The sequence below is a fragment of the Erpetoichthys calabaricus genome, chromosome 13 (genome assembly GCF_900747795.2).
Source record: "Erpetoichthys calabaricus chromosome 13, fErpCal1.3, whole genome shotgun sequence".
NCBI lineage: Eukaryota > Metazoa > Chordata > Cladistia > Polypteriformes > Polypteridae > Erpetoichthys > Erpetoichthys calabaricus.
Window position 1 is genome coordinate 53,513,933 of NC_041406.2, and position 19,391 is coordinate 53,533,323.

General features: G+C 40.7%; 1 protein-coding gene across 1 annotated transcript; it reads right to left on the reverse strand.

Moving 5' to 3' along the window:
* Nucleotides 1-4,333: 4,333 nt before the first annotated feature.
* npy (neuropeptide Y) lies at nt 4,334-9,784 on the reverse strand. Its single transcript, XM_028817881.2, has 4 exons — nt 9,658-9,784; nt 7,912-8,099; nt 5,950-6,030; nt 4,334-4,614 (listed from the first exon to the last, which is right to left on the reverse strand). The coding sequence occupies exons 1-4, from the start codon at nt 9,754-9,756 to the stop codon at nt 4,590-4,592; spliced, it is 393 nt and encodes a 130-aa protein (XP_028673714.1). The 5' UTR covers nt 9,757-9,784; the 3' UTR covers nt 4,334-4,589.
* Between the last annotated feature and the right edge of the window lie 9,607 nt (nt 9,785-19,391).

Here is a 19,391-nt window from a genome sequence, read left to right on the forward strand (position 1 = left end):
GAGCAGCGTTTCTCAACCTTTAAGTATTTGCAACCCGAGTTTTCATAATAGTTTTAATCGCGCCCCCCTAATGTTTTTTTGAAAGGACCCCACTAATACCAATTTGTTCTTTTTTAATTAATGATATATCATAGATGCATATTTTATTATACCTACTTAACTTTTATCAACATTTATCTAACTCTATATTTATTTTTCTAGTATGAGAATGTAGTTTAAGTTAATTTGTTTTGGTTTCAATAGATGTATTTTTCATATTTTTGATTCTTGTTTTCTTTTTTTCACATCTTCGCACCCCCTTTTTTGTTACTTCGGGGGGTGTGCCCCACAGTTTGAGAACCACTGGCATAGAGCATTACTGCAAATGCTTGTGATGTGCCATCTGTTGGAATGCAATGCATCTTATTACTACATGCCTAACAAAATAAATTCCAATAGAAGGTGCACTGCAGACGTTAATGCTGAGGTCTACATTGATTACCTACATTTCAAGACATCACAGACAACTGTAAGTAAAAAATCAATACAATAGCTAGATTAATCTAAATGTGACACCAAAAGTGCTGTCTTCCTGATCTGTAGATCACAGCAATTGTCTCATCATCAGTTACATGGACACCACCTTTTCCTTTAGATAAGTTGATCTCCTCCAGACTCCAATCAGTTTTCCATTCCAGTATCTAACATACCATATCTATAGACACTCTTCTATCAGTTTTCTTTTATGACCTTTAACTTCCATTTTATAAACAACATCTTTCCATTCTTTAAGTTAACACTATTCCCTTCTTTTGAAATATTTCATCCCCAATGTGTTTCATCTTTATTTCTGATCATTCTTCGCCCTTTCCCCATATTTCTAGAATAGATTTTAAACTCCACGATTGTCTTAGTGAAGCTTTCTTTATCTCCTTAATGTTACAAGTTTCTTTTTCTTATTTTATTTTTTCACTAATCCCCACTAAGTGACTGTTCCTCTTGCAGTGTGATTTCAGTTTCTGCTATTTCTTTCATGATATCTTTAATTTCTTCTAAACATTGCTTAGATTTTATGCCAGTCACATTAAGATCACAAATCATCATCACAGAATATTACTGTGGATAGAAGATCGCAGTAGCCAATAACTTTATTCTTCTTCTGTAGTGTAATTTAAATTGTTACAATCCATGTCTATTGGTCTCTAACACCTTTGCTGCAAGAGTTTGTATTAGTGACTTGTGGCAGGCAGCCGACCTGGATGGTATGAGAGTTTGCTGATGGGAACACACATCCTTAGTCACCCACTCAGAGTGGAATCATTTATATCAACAAGCGCAGTGTGCTTGGGTGGTAAGAGACTTCTAAAAGCAGAAGTAAACTAATGGCACTTGAGAGAGGAATGACATCATGAATGAAAAATGATATCATCAGTCTTACTTTCTTATAGTCTATCAACTATAGAAGAGATTCACTAAACACTAAACACAATGTAGTAGTCTAGCCAGTCTCATTGGCACATAATGGCAGACAGTAGCATACCATAAAATACAGGCTAACAAGTTTAGAAATAGTTGTTTGTCTCCAACTGTCATATGGCACTCTCTCAACAAATACAATTCTTAATCATCAGATCTGCCCAGTTGTGGGTGTTATTGTGCATTTTTGTTTATTTATCTATGATGCATTACTTTGTGCTAGTTGTTACTTTGCATGATGCAGAACTTAATTACACAGTTATTTACATAATTTGTTTCTAAGAAATGCAAATTTAAATGTACTGGTGGTGATATATCTACTATATAATAAGATTATACAGTTGATATATTGGTCAGTTTAGCTTTGTGTCTGATTGGTCAGTTTCACTTTGGTTGCGATTAAGAGAGGAAGCACTGGGCAAGAGAATTTGAGGCAGGTGAGGACATCAAGGACAGATGTAAGAAAGTTGCCTTCAAACACAGTAATTATTCCCAAAAATACGAATGACATTTTTTTAACGGGTAACGGGGGCCCATCTACCATTGTTGGCAATCAAAAAACAGACAAGAAGCGAGCAGTCCGAGACTTTATGGGAACACGATTGACAGAGGTGTCTAGAGTGGAAGAGACACACAAGAACACTGAAGAAAGGCACAGGATGAACCCCGATGATACACATAAGGCAAGAGATATTTTAAAATGTATTCTATTACCTGTATAGCTAGTGGAAAATAAAACTTGACTTTTATATTATCCATAGTACTTACTATCTGTGAGATATGAGATAAATACATAGGAATCAACACCAACCTCCTGATACCCTAGGGCAGTATTCTTTTATATCATTATGCTCAAACATTTCCCATAGTTACCAGAAAAACACTTCATAGATAGATAGATAGATAGATAGATAGATAGATAGATAGATAGATAGATAGATAGATAGATAGATAGATAGATAGATATGCAGTATATAATAGATAGATAGATAGATAGATAGATAGATAGATAGATAGATAGATAGATAGATAGATAGATAGATAGATAGATAGAAATGCACTATATAATAGATAGATAGATAGATAGATAGATAGATAGATAGATAGATAGATAGATAGATAGATAGATAGATAGATAGATAGATAGATATGCACTATATAATAGATAGATAGATAGATAGATAGATAGATAGATAGATAGATAGATAGATATGCACTATATAATAGATAGATAGATAGATAGATAGATAGATAGATAGATAGATAGATAGATAGATAGATAGATAGATAGATAGATAGATAGATAGATAGAAATGCACTATATAATAGATAGATAGATAGATAGATAGATAGATAGATAGATAGATAGATAGATAGATAGATAGATAGATAGATAGATAGATAGATCTTTATTGTCATTGTCAGTTTTACAAAGGAACAATGAAATTGAAGGTGCAGTCGACTCAAAGTAATTGAGTTATCATTCCCTGGTGCTGCTCATGCCGAGACACATCTCAGAAATAGGGGGTCTATATCAAAGAGATTACCTAGGAGGACAAACAGGGAAATGCAATATCAGAATGGACATGAATAACAAACCCTCTAGGAACTTATAAAATTGGCTATGCTAAAAACCATCATTAATATTTATAGATGTCCTTCATTTATTAATGAACATACAGGTCTAACTAAGCTGGGGTATTGATAATGTCTTGGCCTCTACTCTTCAAGTTTTTTGTATCCTCATCATGTACCTTGGTACCATATATGCACAGTCAGTGGTGGTTGGAGACTCTGTTAGGACTGGGAATGCAGATGTTGTCAAGGAGTTCAGGATGGGAGTTGGTCTGTAAAGCGCCTATAGACTCCACTGGCAATGGCTGCTTGTCTGCCCATGTTAGCAGAGGCAGGCTATCATTACAAAATCGAGCAGGGGTCTCCCAGCATAACAGGTGTCAGCATGGAGCTGCAGTATCACATGCTGTACATAATTGTTGAGGCTCAGCAGTGCAGGAGCAGATGAGGCCACAAGAGGGAGCTCTAGGTGGATGGCCCCAGAACTGTTACACGGCACAATGGACCTCAGAACTTGTTCCTGTATTATCCCAGAAACGGTCTTAGGCCGGGGTATTAATACCAACCTTTTTCTTCCAATACACTAAAGTTTGAGATGGTTGGAAGGGTGATAAAGGGCTGATGGAAGGACATGAAGCCGGAGTAAGGTGTATGAAGGAGGAGGACTTGTTAAAATATGTTTAGTGGGTAAGTGTAACTACCTGTGACAAATTGTTGCCTGTAAATTCTTTTTTTTTTTAATACTTTGGTTTTTCTGTGTATTTTTCTTCCATTGCCTCTTTTTTATATTTGGCACTTCACAGTTTATTCTATAGTGGAGCGCATCTAAACAGAGCCCCCAAAGTGTAAACACGTGCCTGTTTGAAATCAAACGTTATCCCAACACCACTGGGCACACTGCAGGCACAAATCCTTGACAGAACCTCATTCTATCACCGTTTGTAAAACTTAAATAAATTAAATATGTGTGATGGAGTGGTGGCATATTCATTCAAGACCACTATTAGAAATGCATAAAAATGAGCAAATAAACTTTAACTTAATATTAATAACATTGTACTGTAAACACAATAATTGTATGAAATGCAAAATGAGTATTGTTTACAGATTTAAAAATATATTAAGCTTCAGTTTTCAATGACGATTGTAAATTGCTTATATCTTCTGAGTAAAAGATGTAAATACATAACAATAAAAGGATCCAATTGCAATTGTCATATTTACAACAAAGGCACCATAACCACACAAGTATGTACAGCAAAATATTGAAGGCTTTAAAATAATTTTCCTGCAGTAACTGACAAACATTTTTCAAATGATTTTAATAGCACAAAACCAGTCTTACTATACAAATAATATTTTTTTTTATACTGAGAATGCACAAATAAATTATTTAAATAAATTTATATACAGTATGAGGCAGGAGATATTTCTACAGAGTTGTCAATGATGGCTGCATGCAGTGATTGTCTTTGGAGGTCTGGCAGATCTGAATGCCAGCTTTATAACAATGAAATGCAAAGTGAAAAACGTGGAATCAATAAAGAGTGCGCCTCCCATCACCAGCTCGATGGATCTTCGTATCTGTAAAACAAACAGAAACTGAATTGACTAACATAGATCTAAAGCCATTTCAGCAACTGGTTCCTTCTTTCAGCACAGCTCAATGAAAACTCGTTTTCTTGTTCAGAAAATTCAATCTAATTAAGTAATGGATTTAAAAATGCTACATTCCTCTTTCATTAGAAAACTGGGCATAGTACGCCGTTGACTTCTGTATAATGTAAATTTGGCAGGAGGACATTTACAGTAGCTTTAAATTCTTTATTTTTATACAGCATCTTTCATAGTCACCAGCATCATAAGCTGCTTTCCAAAGCTGACAACAAAATCCAATTCAATATGTCGGGTGCTGCTAAAGATTAAGCAAAGGAAGGCACTCCTTGTGACACTTTGTGATTCCATTAAGTGTATTGCATGATCCAAAAATGAAAAGGGAACAAACTTCTTTTACCAAATTATAACAAGGAAATAACTTATATTAATTCAGACAGTTACCATTAGAGATCCTCAAATAGCATAAAGGATTGTGAACTGTAATTACTAAGCATTTGCAGTTGTTCATCCAACTGTCAACGTTAAAGTACTTTAGTTTTCTGTAAGTGAGCAATTTAAAACCAATAAAATACTTAGTATAGCTCATTATTTGACTGACGCCTGTATCCAACTTAACTCACAACATTCGTTTTACAAGTGATTACGTTTCTTTAGTTTTTCACAGTGCTGGGCACAGGATTTGAACCCACAACCTCAGGGTTTGAAGTCCAAAGATTTAGCCACACTGCCAGCCATTGAATGGCTTAAAAAGCCAACTTCTTTAGTAAACTACAATTATACACTGAATTAACGGAGCACAATAAACTTTTTTTCTGACTGCTTTTTATTTAAGGCTCTATAGGGACTCTTCAACTTTCCTTTCCTTCGAACTAAAGGCCTTGGTCAATAGTGTGTGCTCCATGCATCTGTATCAATAGTACACTTACTGTACATACAGTGCTGCATTTAGAATATGGACAAAGAATCAATCAGATTGATTACACTGAAGAGCAGATCTTCTCTGCATAACAGAATTGCTTAATTGACTGGGCGAATATTTACGGAAAATTGTCAAAGAGCTCTAATTCTAAATAAGCTGAGAGGATTGGGTACAGCCAGTCTCCATTATGTTCCACTAATTTTTAGGGCTGCACTTTACCTTACGCAGGTGCCCTGGAAAAATAAAACTTTAAGGAGAAATACTCATTTTCAGAGTACTGTCTACATAATATTGGCATAGGATCTTAAAGGCGACACATTAACCAAGAACATAATGATTTATCCTGTCACACAATAATGCAAGAATAGAACAGAAAATCTCACCTTGACCTTGGTATGCTCTCTGTGTTTTCCCTCAATAGCAAGTCCGACAACAATGTCTCAGGACTGGATCTTTTCCCATACCTAGATTCCAAAGGAGTGATAAACTGATGTTAGAACAGAATATGATCCAACACAAACCCGTATTATGATCTGTTATAATGTTTAACATATTGCATGATGCTGTGTGGCTTTTTACCAGAGATCCTCTCTACGGAAAAAAGCACATATTAGAGTTTAGAACTCTTTGGGATTTTGACTGGAGTTAGCATGTTCTGTCTGCCTGGGCAGGCTTTGCTCCAGGTACTCTTGTTTTATTCACAACTAGAAGATATACAGGTCACCTGTGAACAGAGAACTGTCCCTGTGTGCCTGTCTGAGGCGTACCCTGTTGTTTCCTGCGTTGTGCCCGGGACTGTCAGGAGAGACTCCAGCCTAATGGATACCTGAATTACCTTAAAGATGTTTGACAATGTTATGTCTTACAGCATGTAAAATTGGCATGATAAAAAATATGCAAATTTAAAGGTAAATTATTGCCAGATGAGCGAAAAAATGCTTAAAAGAGTCAGGAATAAATGATTTCAAGTATTCTGAAATAATTCACCTGAAACAACTTCTATACCATTAGCCAAACTGTCATATTTTATACTAAATCATATGCAGCACACACATTTGCATATTTTAGGAGTGAAGATTTAAAAATATATACACACACAGGAGTATTTCCATTAAAGTGGGTTTTCAATTGTTTTTTTAGATATGATAAACTCTGAATATTGGATTGAACTTTTAATCATAGCGAGATCAAAGCACTTTCATTTTTAAATTAAAGCAAAAAAAATAAAATAAATAATTACTGTATTATTGTACAGGTTAACTTTACGACTGTCCTTTCTTATCTGCCTTTAGTAGCAAGGAAGTGACTCATCTTCTTAAGGTGACTAATGAAGCACAATGGATCAGTTCATCAATTTTTTATGTATGTATTGATCGTAAACAGATAAACACACACATATGCACAGTGTACGTCGTGTGAATGTTCAGAGAAAATGTGTGAGGTTGAACACACTCACTGTTTACACATGGAAAACAGAAAATATAAAATACATCCACTCTTAAAAATAATGGTCCTAAAATGGCACTTTACAGAGCTGTGGTGTTCCTCCAAAAACCATTACGTAACGCTGAACCATTTTATTCTGCAAAAGGTTTTTTGCATATGGTCATTGGGCTTTGATAAGGTTCCTACATATGTGGACAAAATAAATAAAAGATATTTTGGGAACCTTTATGTAGATGGGGAAAAAAATGGTTCCTTTATGGCATCAGTCTGAAGAACCACTCTGGCACCTTTATTTTTAGGAGTGGAAACACATAAACACACATACACACGCACACATAATATATATATATATATATATATCCATCCATCCAACCCACTATATCCTAACTACAGGGTCACAGGGGTCTGCTGGAGTTAATCCCAGTCAGACCCAGTCCCAGTATATATACACACACACACACATATATATATATATATATATTATATATATATATATATATATATATATATATATATATATATATATATATATATATACAGTACACACACACACATACATACATATATCTCGATGCCTTCATTCATTTGTGGATTATTCGTCTTTAATCCAGTTTTGGGTCATGGTAGGTTGAAGACTATCCCAGAAGTATCAGATACAAGGCAAAACCAACTCAGGACAGACTGTCAACTACTACAGCATCAGTAGTTCATGGTAAGCATTTGAATCTTTTTCATCTTGTTGAAAATAAAAAAGGAGTCTTTATTCCTAATCCCAAATAAACCATTTTAAAGTTTAAAAATAGAGATACTGGAATTAAAGAAAAACAATGTATTAGTGTGAAGGCATCGCTGAACTTTCTGACATGCAGCATTCCGTTTGGTGCCACTCGGTCATTTACCTCTGCCGTGTAATAAGGTTGATATAGTGCCTGAGCGCCGAATAATATTTGGCCAAATCTTCGGCAGGTGCGTCCTCGCCAGGATTGTCAGGTCTAGAAGGGTATGCATCGGCCAGCGTACCCAGGCAGATTAAAGTGCAAAAGGCAAAAGCCAGGACAGCCAGCCACAGCCCCAGGGCAGCACGCATCTGGAGGTGGGGGGCAGAGCAAATGGGAAAGAGGAAGGAAACCGACATGAAAAATGGAGAAAATGTCACTTTACACTTGAGACAAAGGGCTCCAGATTTTATAAAACTTTAGATTTATGTTATAATACTACAGAAAAACAAACAAAATGGCATTTTACTGAAACAGGACTACCACAAAGAACAGTAAATGCTTTAATGTTTATCTATACAGTACAAAACTTTACTTCACATATTCTTCAGACACTCGGTAATTCTGCAGGCGATATTGAACTATATGTTATAAAAATGTTATTTTTTATCTTATTGATGTGTCAGTATTTTCTAGATCGATCCCATTCTATTCCTAACATTTTACCGAGTTCAGGGTTGCAGGGAGGGGCTCATCATAATGGGCGCATTCGGTGCTACGCGGCATCTCACGCAAGAGTTTTTTTGTGTGTGTATAAGTATGTTTATTATCATCTAGTAATCTAATTAATGACATTTTAAAACGGTCTTAATAGTTTTACTGAATTTGAGATTAAAAAGTAAGAAATCATATGGAACGTTTTATTTCTGAAAAACTGTTGATGTTTGATTAATTAAATGTATATTTTCTGTTACTATCAGTATAAGTCAATCTTCACAAATACTTAAGCATCTAGGCATCTATCATGTAAATCTACCTTCATCAGCCAATCGTGTAACCTCTGCATCGAGTTGCGGGACGTCGGCTTTTCTCAGCTGACAGCTCCCCTCCTTTATTTGATTCACGCATTAAAATTTCCAGATGTGCCAATTCCAGAACGGAGTAGCGGCACAGGGGAGTTTCCATGGCCACTTGAAATTTAACATCAGTTATGATATATAAACGCTTTGGATTAACAGTTGATATTTTTAAACGAAACGAAACAGTTCATTAGTCAAGACTATGCCTTATGTTATAAGAATCTACTTTGTTATGAGCCCTGTCGTATTAAAAGACGCTATATTGTTTACCAGCATCTAAACCGAAGGTAAATCTTTCAACGGTGTATTTTTCACCCGTCTTCCGCGCTCATATTGTTTTTCGTTGAGCTTTTCAGAAAATAAAACTTGCTTGATTAAGTTGCGTTTAAATCTGCCTTTAAAGCGGAGGAAGGTCAAAAACAGCAATTCAGTTTGAAGCACAGTTTAAATACTTTTACAAACATTTCCTTTCGCTTATTAGCACAGTATAGGCTACATTTGGAGTATATCAGCGTTTTTAAGTGCGGTTTTTTTCTTAAAGTGTAGAATTGTGTTATTGCCTGAAGGGAAAGCTTTCAGTTCATGACATGTTATTGGTGACAATATAATTACTGCAAGCCAAAACGCGATTTTTCAACTGTCTTTGCGAATGACATTTGCCTCGATTTGTCGTTTTCAGTCATAAAGCGCATACAGTCCATATCGGACTACACAGAAATCGTTCAAGTTAGCTCTTCTGGAATTGAATCGCCTACAAATGATAAACGCTATTTGTTTAGAGACCCCAGCTTAACTTGCGTCGCGGGTCCAATAAGCGGCACCGATCGAACAGCGAAGACGGCGTACTCACATTCAGATGTGTCGAGAGGGATGGCTGAGCTCCTGTCTGCGGTGAGCGTAGTCTCACTTCCGAAGTGCTTCTGAACTTGTGCTGCCATTGCTGTTCCATTTATACGCTCCCCGCTCGTTTGGAAAGAGGAGGGGACTCTTCCCCACTCACGCTTCATTGAACACAATTCTCTTATCACATCCCTGCAAGAGGAAAACATGCGTCAGGGAATGAGCTGTCACCTATTAAAACAACGAGAGACTTTAGATAATAAAGTGATTGCTTTCCACTTGAAGTGAGTTCGAAAGCCTATTTTCTCTGTGTCTCCCCCAGTCGCTTCTGTGCTCAGCGTGAATGTGAACGGGTATTTACCGCTTCGGAAACACGCGTGAAGTGCCACACCGTCCTACCCGCACACATTGGGCCCGCAGCGATGAGCCTCGTTCATATGTTACAACTTCGATGCTTTTAAACCTGCACACTATCACGGGCAATGTTATAAACGACTTGGATCCTAGGTGGGCGTCCTAATCATCTTCGAACACTTTCCTTGCTTCACGTGACTTTTAGCCGGCACTACATTTATTAGGGAAGAAACACAAAGAGCAGTCTTTGGCACTGATCTGGGTATCGCGCCTGCACCAGTGCCCATTTCTATTGTTTGCTTAATTTAGTAAACCCGCTTGTTCCAATATACGGTCGCAGTGTGTCGGGGCGAAAGAAATGAAGAAACTCCAGTCCATCATACTGGGTCAGATTAACGTCGCCAATTCACCTGACATGAATGGAGTCGGGAAAATCAGAGTTCTCAGCGAAACCACTAAGCAGACATATATGACAACGTCTCAGCTCTATACGTTGGGTTAGTCACTGCGGCACCATGCTGCTATTTGATATGAATATGGATCTTGAAGCACAATTGAAACGGTACAATTTAAACAAAGAACTAAAGGAAATGCATTAAAAACGATATCGAAAGATAAATGACAAATTATTCAATCACAACAAGCACATCTGTACTGCAATAGAGTTCAAAAGTCTCATGCGTGGTGTAAAGTTTGGAAAACTGACTTCAAATATTTAACAGATTGCTTTTGTCACCCACTTACGTATACGCTAATGTCAATTATATAATTTCCCCGACTCCCGATCCTTTTATAAAAGCATAAAGTTAAAATTTCTCTCTCTGTTTAAGTTTATACGGCTGAATCATATTCAAAGAACAATTATTTGTAGATGAGGATTTATAACAAGAACACATAATGAGAGACCCAAGTATTATTGGCGTTAAGATTTTTTTTTCAGGGGTAGATGGGCTGGAATTACGTTGCAAGAGATTTTATGGAACAAGGCGATGAGCAATGAGAGGAAATGACATTAACATTGATGAGCTGCCCTGCACGCCTCCCGGTTTTGAAATTGTTTAAAAAGTGTATTTGTGTGTGTTATGTGTCGATGATGACGCTATTAAAAGTCTAAATATATCATAATCACTTCATAACGAACGAGTTCGTCCCACAGGGACATTGTGTTAAATGAATAATAGAGTATGTTTAAGTAGTCCGCAAGGTCCTGAGAAAGGGCATTTTACCTTTTCGAACGCGGGTGTTTTTACACGCAATCCTCTATTCCTATTTCCTAAATTTGGCCTTTGAAGTGAAAGGCGCTATATAAAGGCGATTGGAAACGTCATGAACAACGCCAGTTTAAAACATTCAATTTGTAACTTACTTAACGCCATCATAATTGCATTCGGGTATGAACAATGAACATTTTCATTTGTGTGAAACTAACTGGACAGCAACTACGAAAAAGAAGGCAACACACAAACGATAAAACGCAAAGGGCAGCGCCTTCACGCACTCAGCATTGAAAAACGGAGGTGCGCATCCCTGAATCGGACACCTAACTAGTCCCTCTTTTAAATGAAGCCACCACCCTGCCCCAGCAAACAGACGTTGTAATAAAATAAGCAGCATGATGAACACAGTTAACATAAAGGTCCGTAATTCAAACAGCATTACCAGGTCATTTTTGTCTGTAGCAACTGTGTTTTAATGAAGTGCGCTATCAGAGCCAATGTTTTATGTGGTGCAAGGCAGTGATTAAGCGGAGAAACTAAATATGCACAACTTCCCAAGCAAACGGAGCTAATCTCCTTGAGGTTAACAAGGGTAGCATAATAATTACCGAGATTACGGTGCAAGGAACGGATCGCAAGGGAAGGGACATGTGTTTCATTCTGGCACCGAAAATAGCGCAGACGAATGAAGATTTTAACAGTAATTTAAATTAAAAAGAAATATTGTACAAGAAACGTTGTTAAGGATTAGGGCAAGGCGTGTAGCATTAACAGAGTTTAGTCGTAATTACATACACCATACATAAGTACATCTTTTAAACGGTAAACTGTATTTGCCTTTAAAAAGAGAACAGTTAATTGTACTGTTTGTAAAACGTTATAAGTTTTTAAAAGATCAGTTTTAAGTGGACCTTAATATTTTCAAAACTTAGTTCTAAACCTGAGTATTTCTTAACATTGACACAGTAAAACCTATAGGAGAATATTATCACAATACCACAACCCCTCATTTGCTTAGAAAAATGTTTGCTAAGATCAAATATTGTCCAGTCCACTGGATGAACTTGCATTACCTTAGAACTCTGTCATGATTTTGTTTCTGTGTATCATTTTAACAGCATTGGTGGTTTACCAGAGTTTTGTAATATTATGCTTTTTGGAATTACATACTGTACATGAGTATGTTAAGTGTAAATCTCGATAAGTGGTAATTGTTCTTATTGTATAGGACAATCTGTTCTCCAAGCCCATACCCACATCCCAATAACAGGTGTTTTGCCTTCTGCTTGATGTATTTTTATTTTGCCCCATTAACTTAATTTTCACTTTCTTGGGATAGGACTGGTCTCTGCCTTGTCACCCTGAGTTGGAGTTAAGGATAAGTTTGGTGTTTTTCAAGTTGAAGTTATTTCTTCTTATCCTGGTATATTTTAATTTGACACATTAAATTGTGTTCAAAGATGGACCATTTTTTTATAAATTAAAAAAAAAAAAACTAACTTGTTCTCAAGTTTTAAAACAGAAGTTTTAAATCAGGTTCCGAACACAAAATCAAAAGCTTAAAAATAATAAATCAACTTTGAAGCAGCAACAGTTTAGATTTAAGAACATGTGCATTCTGTGTTCCTAGGGCATGCTTTTGACAATAAAGGTAAAAGGGGAGTAATACATTTTATTATAGGCTCTTAGTTCTATCTTGTTGAGATAAGGATACATTTCCTGTTTGCTTGTCTGCTTGCAGTGGACGTTGTGGGTGGAGTTTTGACATTTACCTTCGGCACACCCTCAGTTCGCCAAATTTGCAGAGGTTCAGGCTTCATATTATTCTACAGTATATTTAGCTTTGCAATTCTGCCTCTTCAATGGTTATACTCTGTGTGGCCACCAGAGGGCACTCCAGCCAGCCAAACCCCAACACAGACAGATGCAGACACAAGTCTTGCCACACAACACGGCTTTGTTATTGTGGTGTAGCATTTTTTTTTCTCGTCTCCCACTACACCACAGTTTCCAAGCACCAAATGCACAGTCCTTCTTTCATTCTTCCTTTCTCTTTGTTGTTCTGCTTCCACTCATCCTCTGGCAAGCTTCATCTCTCTTCCTCCCCACTCTGGCTCCCCAAGTGAAGTGAGGCGGCTCCTTTTATGCTGTTCCTGGGAGTGCTCCAGGTGGCTCATTAGCCAGATCTGGAATCAGTCCCAGGTGTGGCAGAATCCCCATGAAGGGCTCTGCAGCTCCCCCTGACGGCCCCCATGGAACCCAAAATAGCCATCCCAAACTCCAAATCCCATGAAGCCCTGCGGGTAATCCGTAGAGCCACAGCAACCCAGGGGGGCTGCCTTCTAGCCCTCCAGTGGAGGCAGTGTCCTGTGCACATGTGCTCCCCCAGTCCTTCTGGTATATCGGCCCCCCAGCCGGGCAGGGGCCACGACCATCCATCACATTTAGCATGGCTTATAACAAGTGATTATCTACACAAAAGTGTGTTAAGTGTATTGATTAAGCATCAGACCTGTTAGTATACTCTGAAATCACCTGATTTTAGTACACATCTGCTGTAATTTAAAATGTGTGCCAGCACTAGCAACACATGCGTACTGTGATGGATGGCCGGCGAGAGTTTCCGGCCCTCACCCCCAGGCCACCAGGAGGAGTTCTCCCGACAGCATGGACGTGCCCCGAAGTCCAGCAGGGCCTCATGGACTTTGTAGTTTTTATACACAGCCCTGCTGGATACCTTGGGGACCACCGGGAGTCGCTGTAGGGAGGCTCGTGGATTCGTATGTGCCCTATAACCTGGAAGTACGTTCTGGTCACGTGAACAGGAGAAATGACGTACTTCCAGGTTGAAGAAAAGGACTTTTACCCTGACCTGGAAGTAATAAGGACTTGTGGACTGTTGGGCAGGAACACCTCCGGGTCAGTGAGTATAAAAGGACTCTGGGAAAACCCAGACACTGAGCTGAGCTGGGAGGTAGGGTGGCGAAGTGTCTGGGAGAGGAGGAGTGATTATTGTGTTTATAAAGAATTGATTATTGTATGAATAGTATGGAGTGGAGGGTGCTTGGTGCACTGTATTATAGTAAAATAAATAATACTTGTACTTTTACCTGGTGTTTGGAGTGGTACCTGAGGGTTCAAGAGGTCGATAAATACCTCTACTGCTACACTGGCGTAGTCAGCAGGATTCTCTGGCCGTCCGTTTGGCAGAGAACCTGTACTTAAAACAAATATTGTGTGGGCAGACAACCCTAGGAAGGTCACGCTTCAACGCACGGAGGTGCAAACACTACTCACTACAGAGAGCGCTGCGTTAGTGAGCCTTGCTAGACCCCGGATTGCAATGGGGAAGAAGTCCGGGAAAAAGAATGGGCGTACTAATTGGGTGCAGACCCTAACCAAAGCCGAGAAGACCTGGACTTACCTGACTGGGAGTGAGGAGGACCGGGCGCTGATAAAGGCTGAAAGAGCCCGAGTGGCGCAACAGCAGGAACACTGTCAGCCATCGGACACGCCGGAATCCCTAAATAGATTGGGAACACAGCTGCCAAATTTGGAGGTATGTGCTGGGAAAACGCCCGAAGTGCCGGGGATTTTTATTTCCTGCTTTGCAGAGGCCTGCCTCCAGAAAGCAAACGGTGAGTCGGATGCCTGCCTCATACCTCGGCAAGATGGCCGCGATACCCAGAAGGCAGGCCAGGCTAGGAGTCGGCAAGCAACGAGCCCATTCGAGGACAACAGCCATGTGACCTCGCGCGATGGATGCCGGGACGGAGAAGGTCACTTTGGGTCCTTCAGTGAGGCCGTACGTTCCCCAATGGATCCGAGCTTCCAGAAAGGGAAGGGGGAGGCAAGCGAAGCAGTGCCGAACATGAATAAAGACAAAGAGGGGCGGGATGTGACTGAACTGTCTGCCGGTAAGTTAGGAGAGACAGATCTCAGTCAGCCTCGAGTGGCCACCCGTCCCTCGGAAGACTCCAAGTCCCAAGAGCCTTTGCGCGACCCAGCAGAACATGTGCCCAGAGAGGACGTGCCTATTGGCTCCCGGCCGGCAGGTAAGAAGAAGGCGGAAGCAAAATTACCTCCGGCCAAATTAAATAACTTTGTGGACATGCAGGATCTCGAGAAGTACCTCAAGGCTGTATACAGTTTCTTCCAGGGCTTAAAGGAGCTAAAAAACCGAGTGGAAGAGCTGGGAGCAACGGCCGAGGTGCCGCTGAAAGGCCTAACAGAATTCCTAAGGTGACTGGGTCGAGAAGCTCCGGTGATGATCGATGCGGGAATACAGGTGAGTCAGAACCGTATCGTACATTATAAAGGGACACAGTGCGAGCCGGCCCCGCGGTTAATAAGTAGCGGGTGCCAAAGCACTGTGTGCCTGACAGTAGAGCGTGGCACAATAACCGAGTGGTCGGGGGAAAGAACGAACGAGCCGGGGCAAGCATATGATGCGGCCTCCCGGAGCGAATTGGACCTTAAGCCCCCGACCTGTGTTATGAGCGAGGTAACGTTGGTAACTGGAGGGGCGGGGGAAGCGCCAATCGAACCAGTACAGCTGAAAAGTGCATAAACCCGGAGCGATGCGGTGCTGATGACGCTGCCTCCTAAGAAACATAGATCAACGGGCGTGCAAACAGCAAAGAGGCTCTCTTTTCTCAATAGAGACTCACTGGCCCCAGAGTAAGCAGGAGATCCCCAAAATAAAACGTGGGTCTCCTGACAAGATGGAAAAAAGGGCGGAGTACACAGAGACGGCCAGTAAACCTCCCTTGGCAGAGAAAAGGGTGGAGCTGACGGAGTTCCCACTGTGTTTTCAGTCTCGCGGAGGAAGACAACCAGGAGGGCAACATCGGTGCTACAACTGTCATCGGCCGGGCCACGTGTGGCAAAGTTGTCCTCAGAGGACAGGAGATCGGTTCCCCCAAGGTTCTCTGGGGTGCCTAGACAACATAGCCAAGGTCCAACTGACGTGTCCTCCTGGAGGAGAACCTCCCTCGCGGGGCTGGACGCTCCGCCCCAGTTGGCTTCACTAAGGGGGGGGGGGGGGGAGAAATTGTGATGGATGGCCGGCGAGAGTTTCCGGCCCTCACCCCCAGTCCGCTAGGAGGAGCTCTCCCGACAGCATGGACGTGCCCCGAAGTCCAGCAGGGCCTCATGGACTTTGTAGTTTTTATACACAGCCCTGCTGGATACCTTGGGGACCACCGGGAGTTGCTGTAGGGAGGCTTGTGGACTCGTATATGCCCTATAACCTGGAAGTACGTCCTGGTCACGTGAACAGGAGAAATGACGTACTTCCAGGTTGAAGAAAAGGACTTTTACCCTGACCCGGAAGTAATAAGGACTTGTGGACTGTTGGGCAGGAACACCTCTGGGTCAGGGAGTATAAAAGGACTCGGGGAAAACCCAGACAATGAGCTGAGCTGGGAGGTAGGGTGGCGAAGTGTCTGGGAGAGGAGGAGTGATTATTGTGTTTATAAAGAATTGATTATTGTATGAATAGTGTGGAGTGGAGGGTGCTTGGTGCACTGTATTATAGTAAAATAAATAATACTTGTACTTTTATCTGGTGTTTGGAGTGGTACCTGAGGGTTCAAGAGGTTGATAAATACCTCTACTGCTACAGTACTTATTAACTATTTAAATAAGTACTACATATACTGTTATATATATAACCTGCTCAAAAAAAATGAAAGGCACATTTTGAAAGCACATCAGATCTCAATTGGAAAGAAAATCTATACTGATATGGACTGGGTAATGTGTTAGGAACGAAAGGATGCCACATCATTTGATGGAAATGAAAATTATCAACCTACAGAGGGCTGAATTCAAAGACACCCTGAAAATCAAAGTGAAAAAATAATGTGTCAGGCTAGTCCATTTTGCCAAAATTTCATTGTAGCAACTTAAAATCGTACTAAGTAGTTTGTATGGCCCCCACGTGCTTATATGCATGCCTGACAACGTCAGTGCCTGCTCCTAATGAGACGACGGATGGTGTCCTGGTGAATCTCCTCTCAGATATAGACCAGGGCATCACTGAGCTCCTGGACAGTTTGAGGTGCAACCTGGCGGCGTCGGATGGACGGAAACATAATGTCCTAGAGGCGTTCTACTGGATTTAGGTCAGGTGAGCATGGGGGCCAGTCAATGGTATCAATTCCTTCATCCTCCAGGAACTGCCTGCATATTCTCGCCACATGAGACCGTGCATTGTCGTGCACCAGGAGGAACCCAGGACCCACTGCACCAGCATAGGGTCTGACAATGGGTCCAAGGATTTCATCCCGATACCCAATGGCAGTTGAGGTGCTGTTGTCTAGCCTGCATATGCCTTCCCAGAGCATCACTGACCCACCACCAAATCGGTCATGCTGAATGATATTATAGGCAGCATAATGTTCTCCAAGGCTTCTCCAGACCCTTTCGTGTCTCTCACATGTGCTCAGGGTGAACCTGATCTCATCAGTGAAAAGCACAAGGAGCCTGTGATGGACCTGCCAATTCTGGTGTTCTATAGCAAAAGCCGATGGAGTTCCACGGTGCCGGACAGTGAGCACAGGGCCCACAAAAGGACGTCAGACCCTCAGGCCACCCTCATGAAGTCTGTTTCTGATTGTTTGGTCAGAGACATTCACACCAGTGGCCTGCTGGAGGTCATTTTGTTGGGCTCTGGCAGTGCTCATCTTGTTCCTCCGTGCCCAAAGGAGCAGATACCATTCCTGCTGATGGGTTAAGGACCTTCTTCAGCCCTGTCCAGCTCTCCTAGAGTAACTGCCTGTCTCCTGCAATCTCCTCCATGCCCTTGAGACTGTGCAGGGAGACACAGCAAACTTTCTGGCAATGGCCCATATTGATTTGCCATCCTGGAGAAGTTGGACTGCCTGTGTAACCTCTGTAGGGTCCAGGTATCGCCTCATGCTACCAGTAGTGACACTGACCGTAGCCAAATGCAAAACTAGTGAAAAAACAGATGATGAGGGAAAAATGTCAGTGACCTCCACCTGTTAAGCCATTCCTGTTTGGGGGGTCGTCTCATTGTTGCCCCTCTAGTGCACCTGATGTTCATTTCATTAACACCAAAGCAGCTGAAACTGATTATCAACCCCTTCTGCTACTTAACTGACCAGATCAGTAGCCCAGAAGTTTCATTGACTTGACGCTATACTCTGATTAAAAAGTGTTCCTTTAATTTTTTGAGCAGTTTATATATTGCCAGTCAAACGTTTTAGAGCACCTCAGTTGTTTTCAGTTTTTCTTCAAATTTAATCAGTTGAAATGCAATGAATGGCCTAAAATGATTGGAAGATAAGCAGTAAACTGTCAGAGGTTTAAATTTAAAGTTTAGGTTAGGAAAAACTTCTAAAAAAGAAAATATAAGAATATTACAAATGGGCCTTCTTCAGGGACCAACTAATAGGGTACAACTTATAGATTGTCTGCAGCAATTAAAGTAAATTAAGCTTTGAAAGTTGAAGCAAACAATTTGCATAAGTGTCCCAACTTCTGTTGATTACTTAAAAACCCTCTGTGAGTCTTAAAGCAGAGTTGGAACTAGGGAATCCATTCCCAGACGGGTTTATTCATTCCCGGGAATCTGGGAATCCCGCATGTCATTCCCAGGAATCCCGGGCTCCCGGGGATGACACAGTGCACGGGCATCTCACATGTGAACGGTTTTAGAATGACCGACACTTATTTTTAATAAAACTATTGCAATATGTTGACACAAATAAAAGACCAACCTTATCTAAAATTCAGTTCATGCTGTCATATAAGCACATGTATCTTAGTTAGTTGTGGTAAATAAGAGCGTAGAAAGCACAACGTGTCCAGCGTGCGGTCGTCCAGGCAAGAGAGCACCTTCGTGCAGAGTACGCCAGCTGCTGAGAAAGCACGGTCTGCCTCCACTGAAGTAGGCGGCACAGTCATCAGATACTGATAGACTTGTTCTAAACAATGCCCGCACTTGCCGTTGCTCTGAAACGCCACCATTTCAGCTTTTACTGATGCATCCAGTTTCTTGTCATCATTCTGTGATGGCAAGTTTCTTGGCACAAATAATGTGAATGCAACAGACTGACGCATTGCAATTGCAAGTTGCTGTTCAAAGCTGTTGTCTGATGAAGTGCAAGCTGCAGCAATGACGCCACCTTAATTATTTTCATCT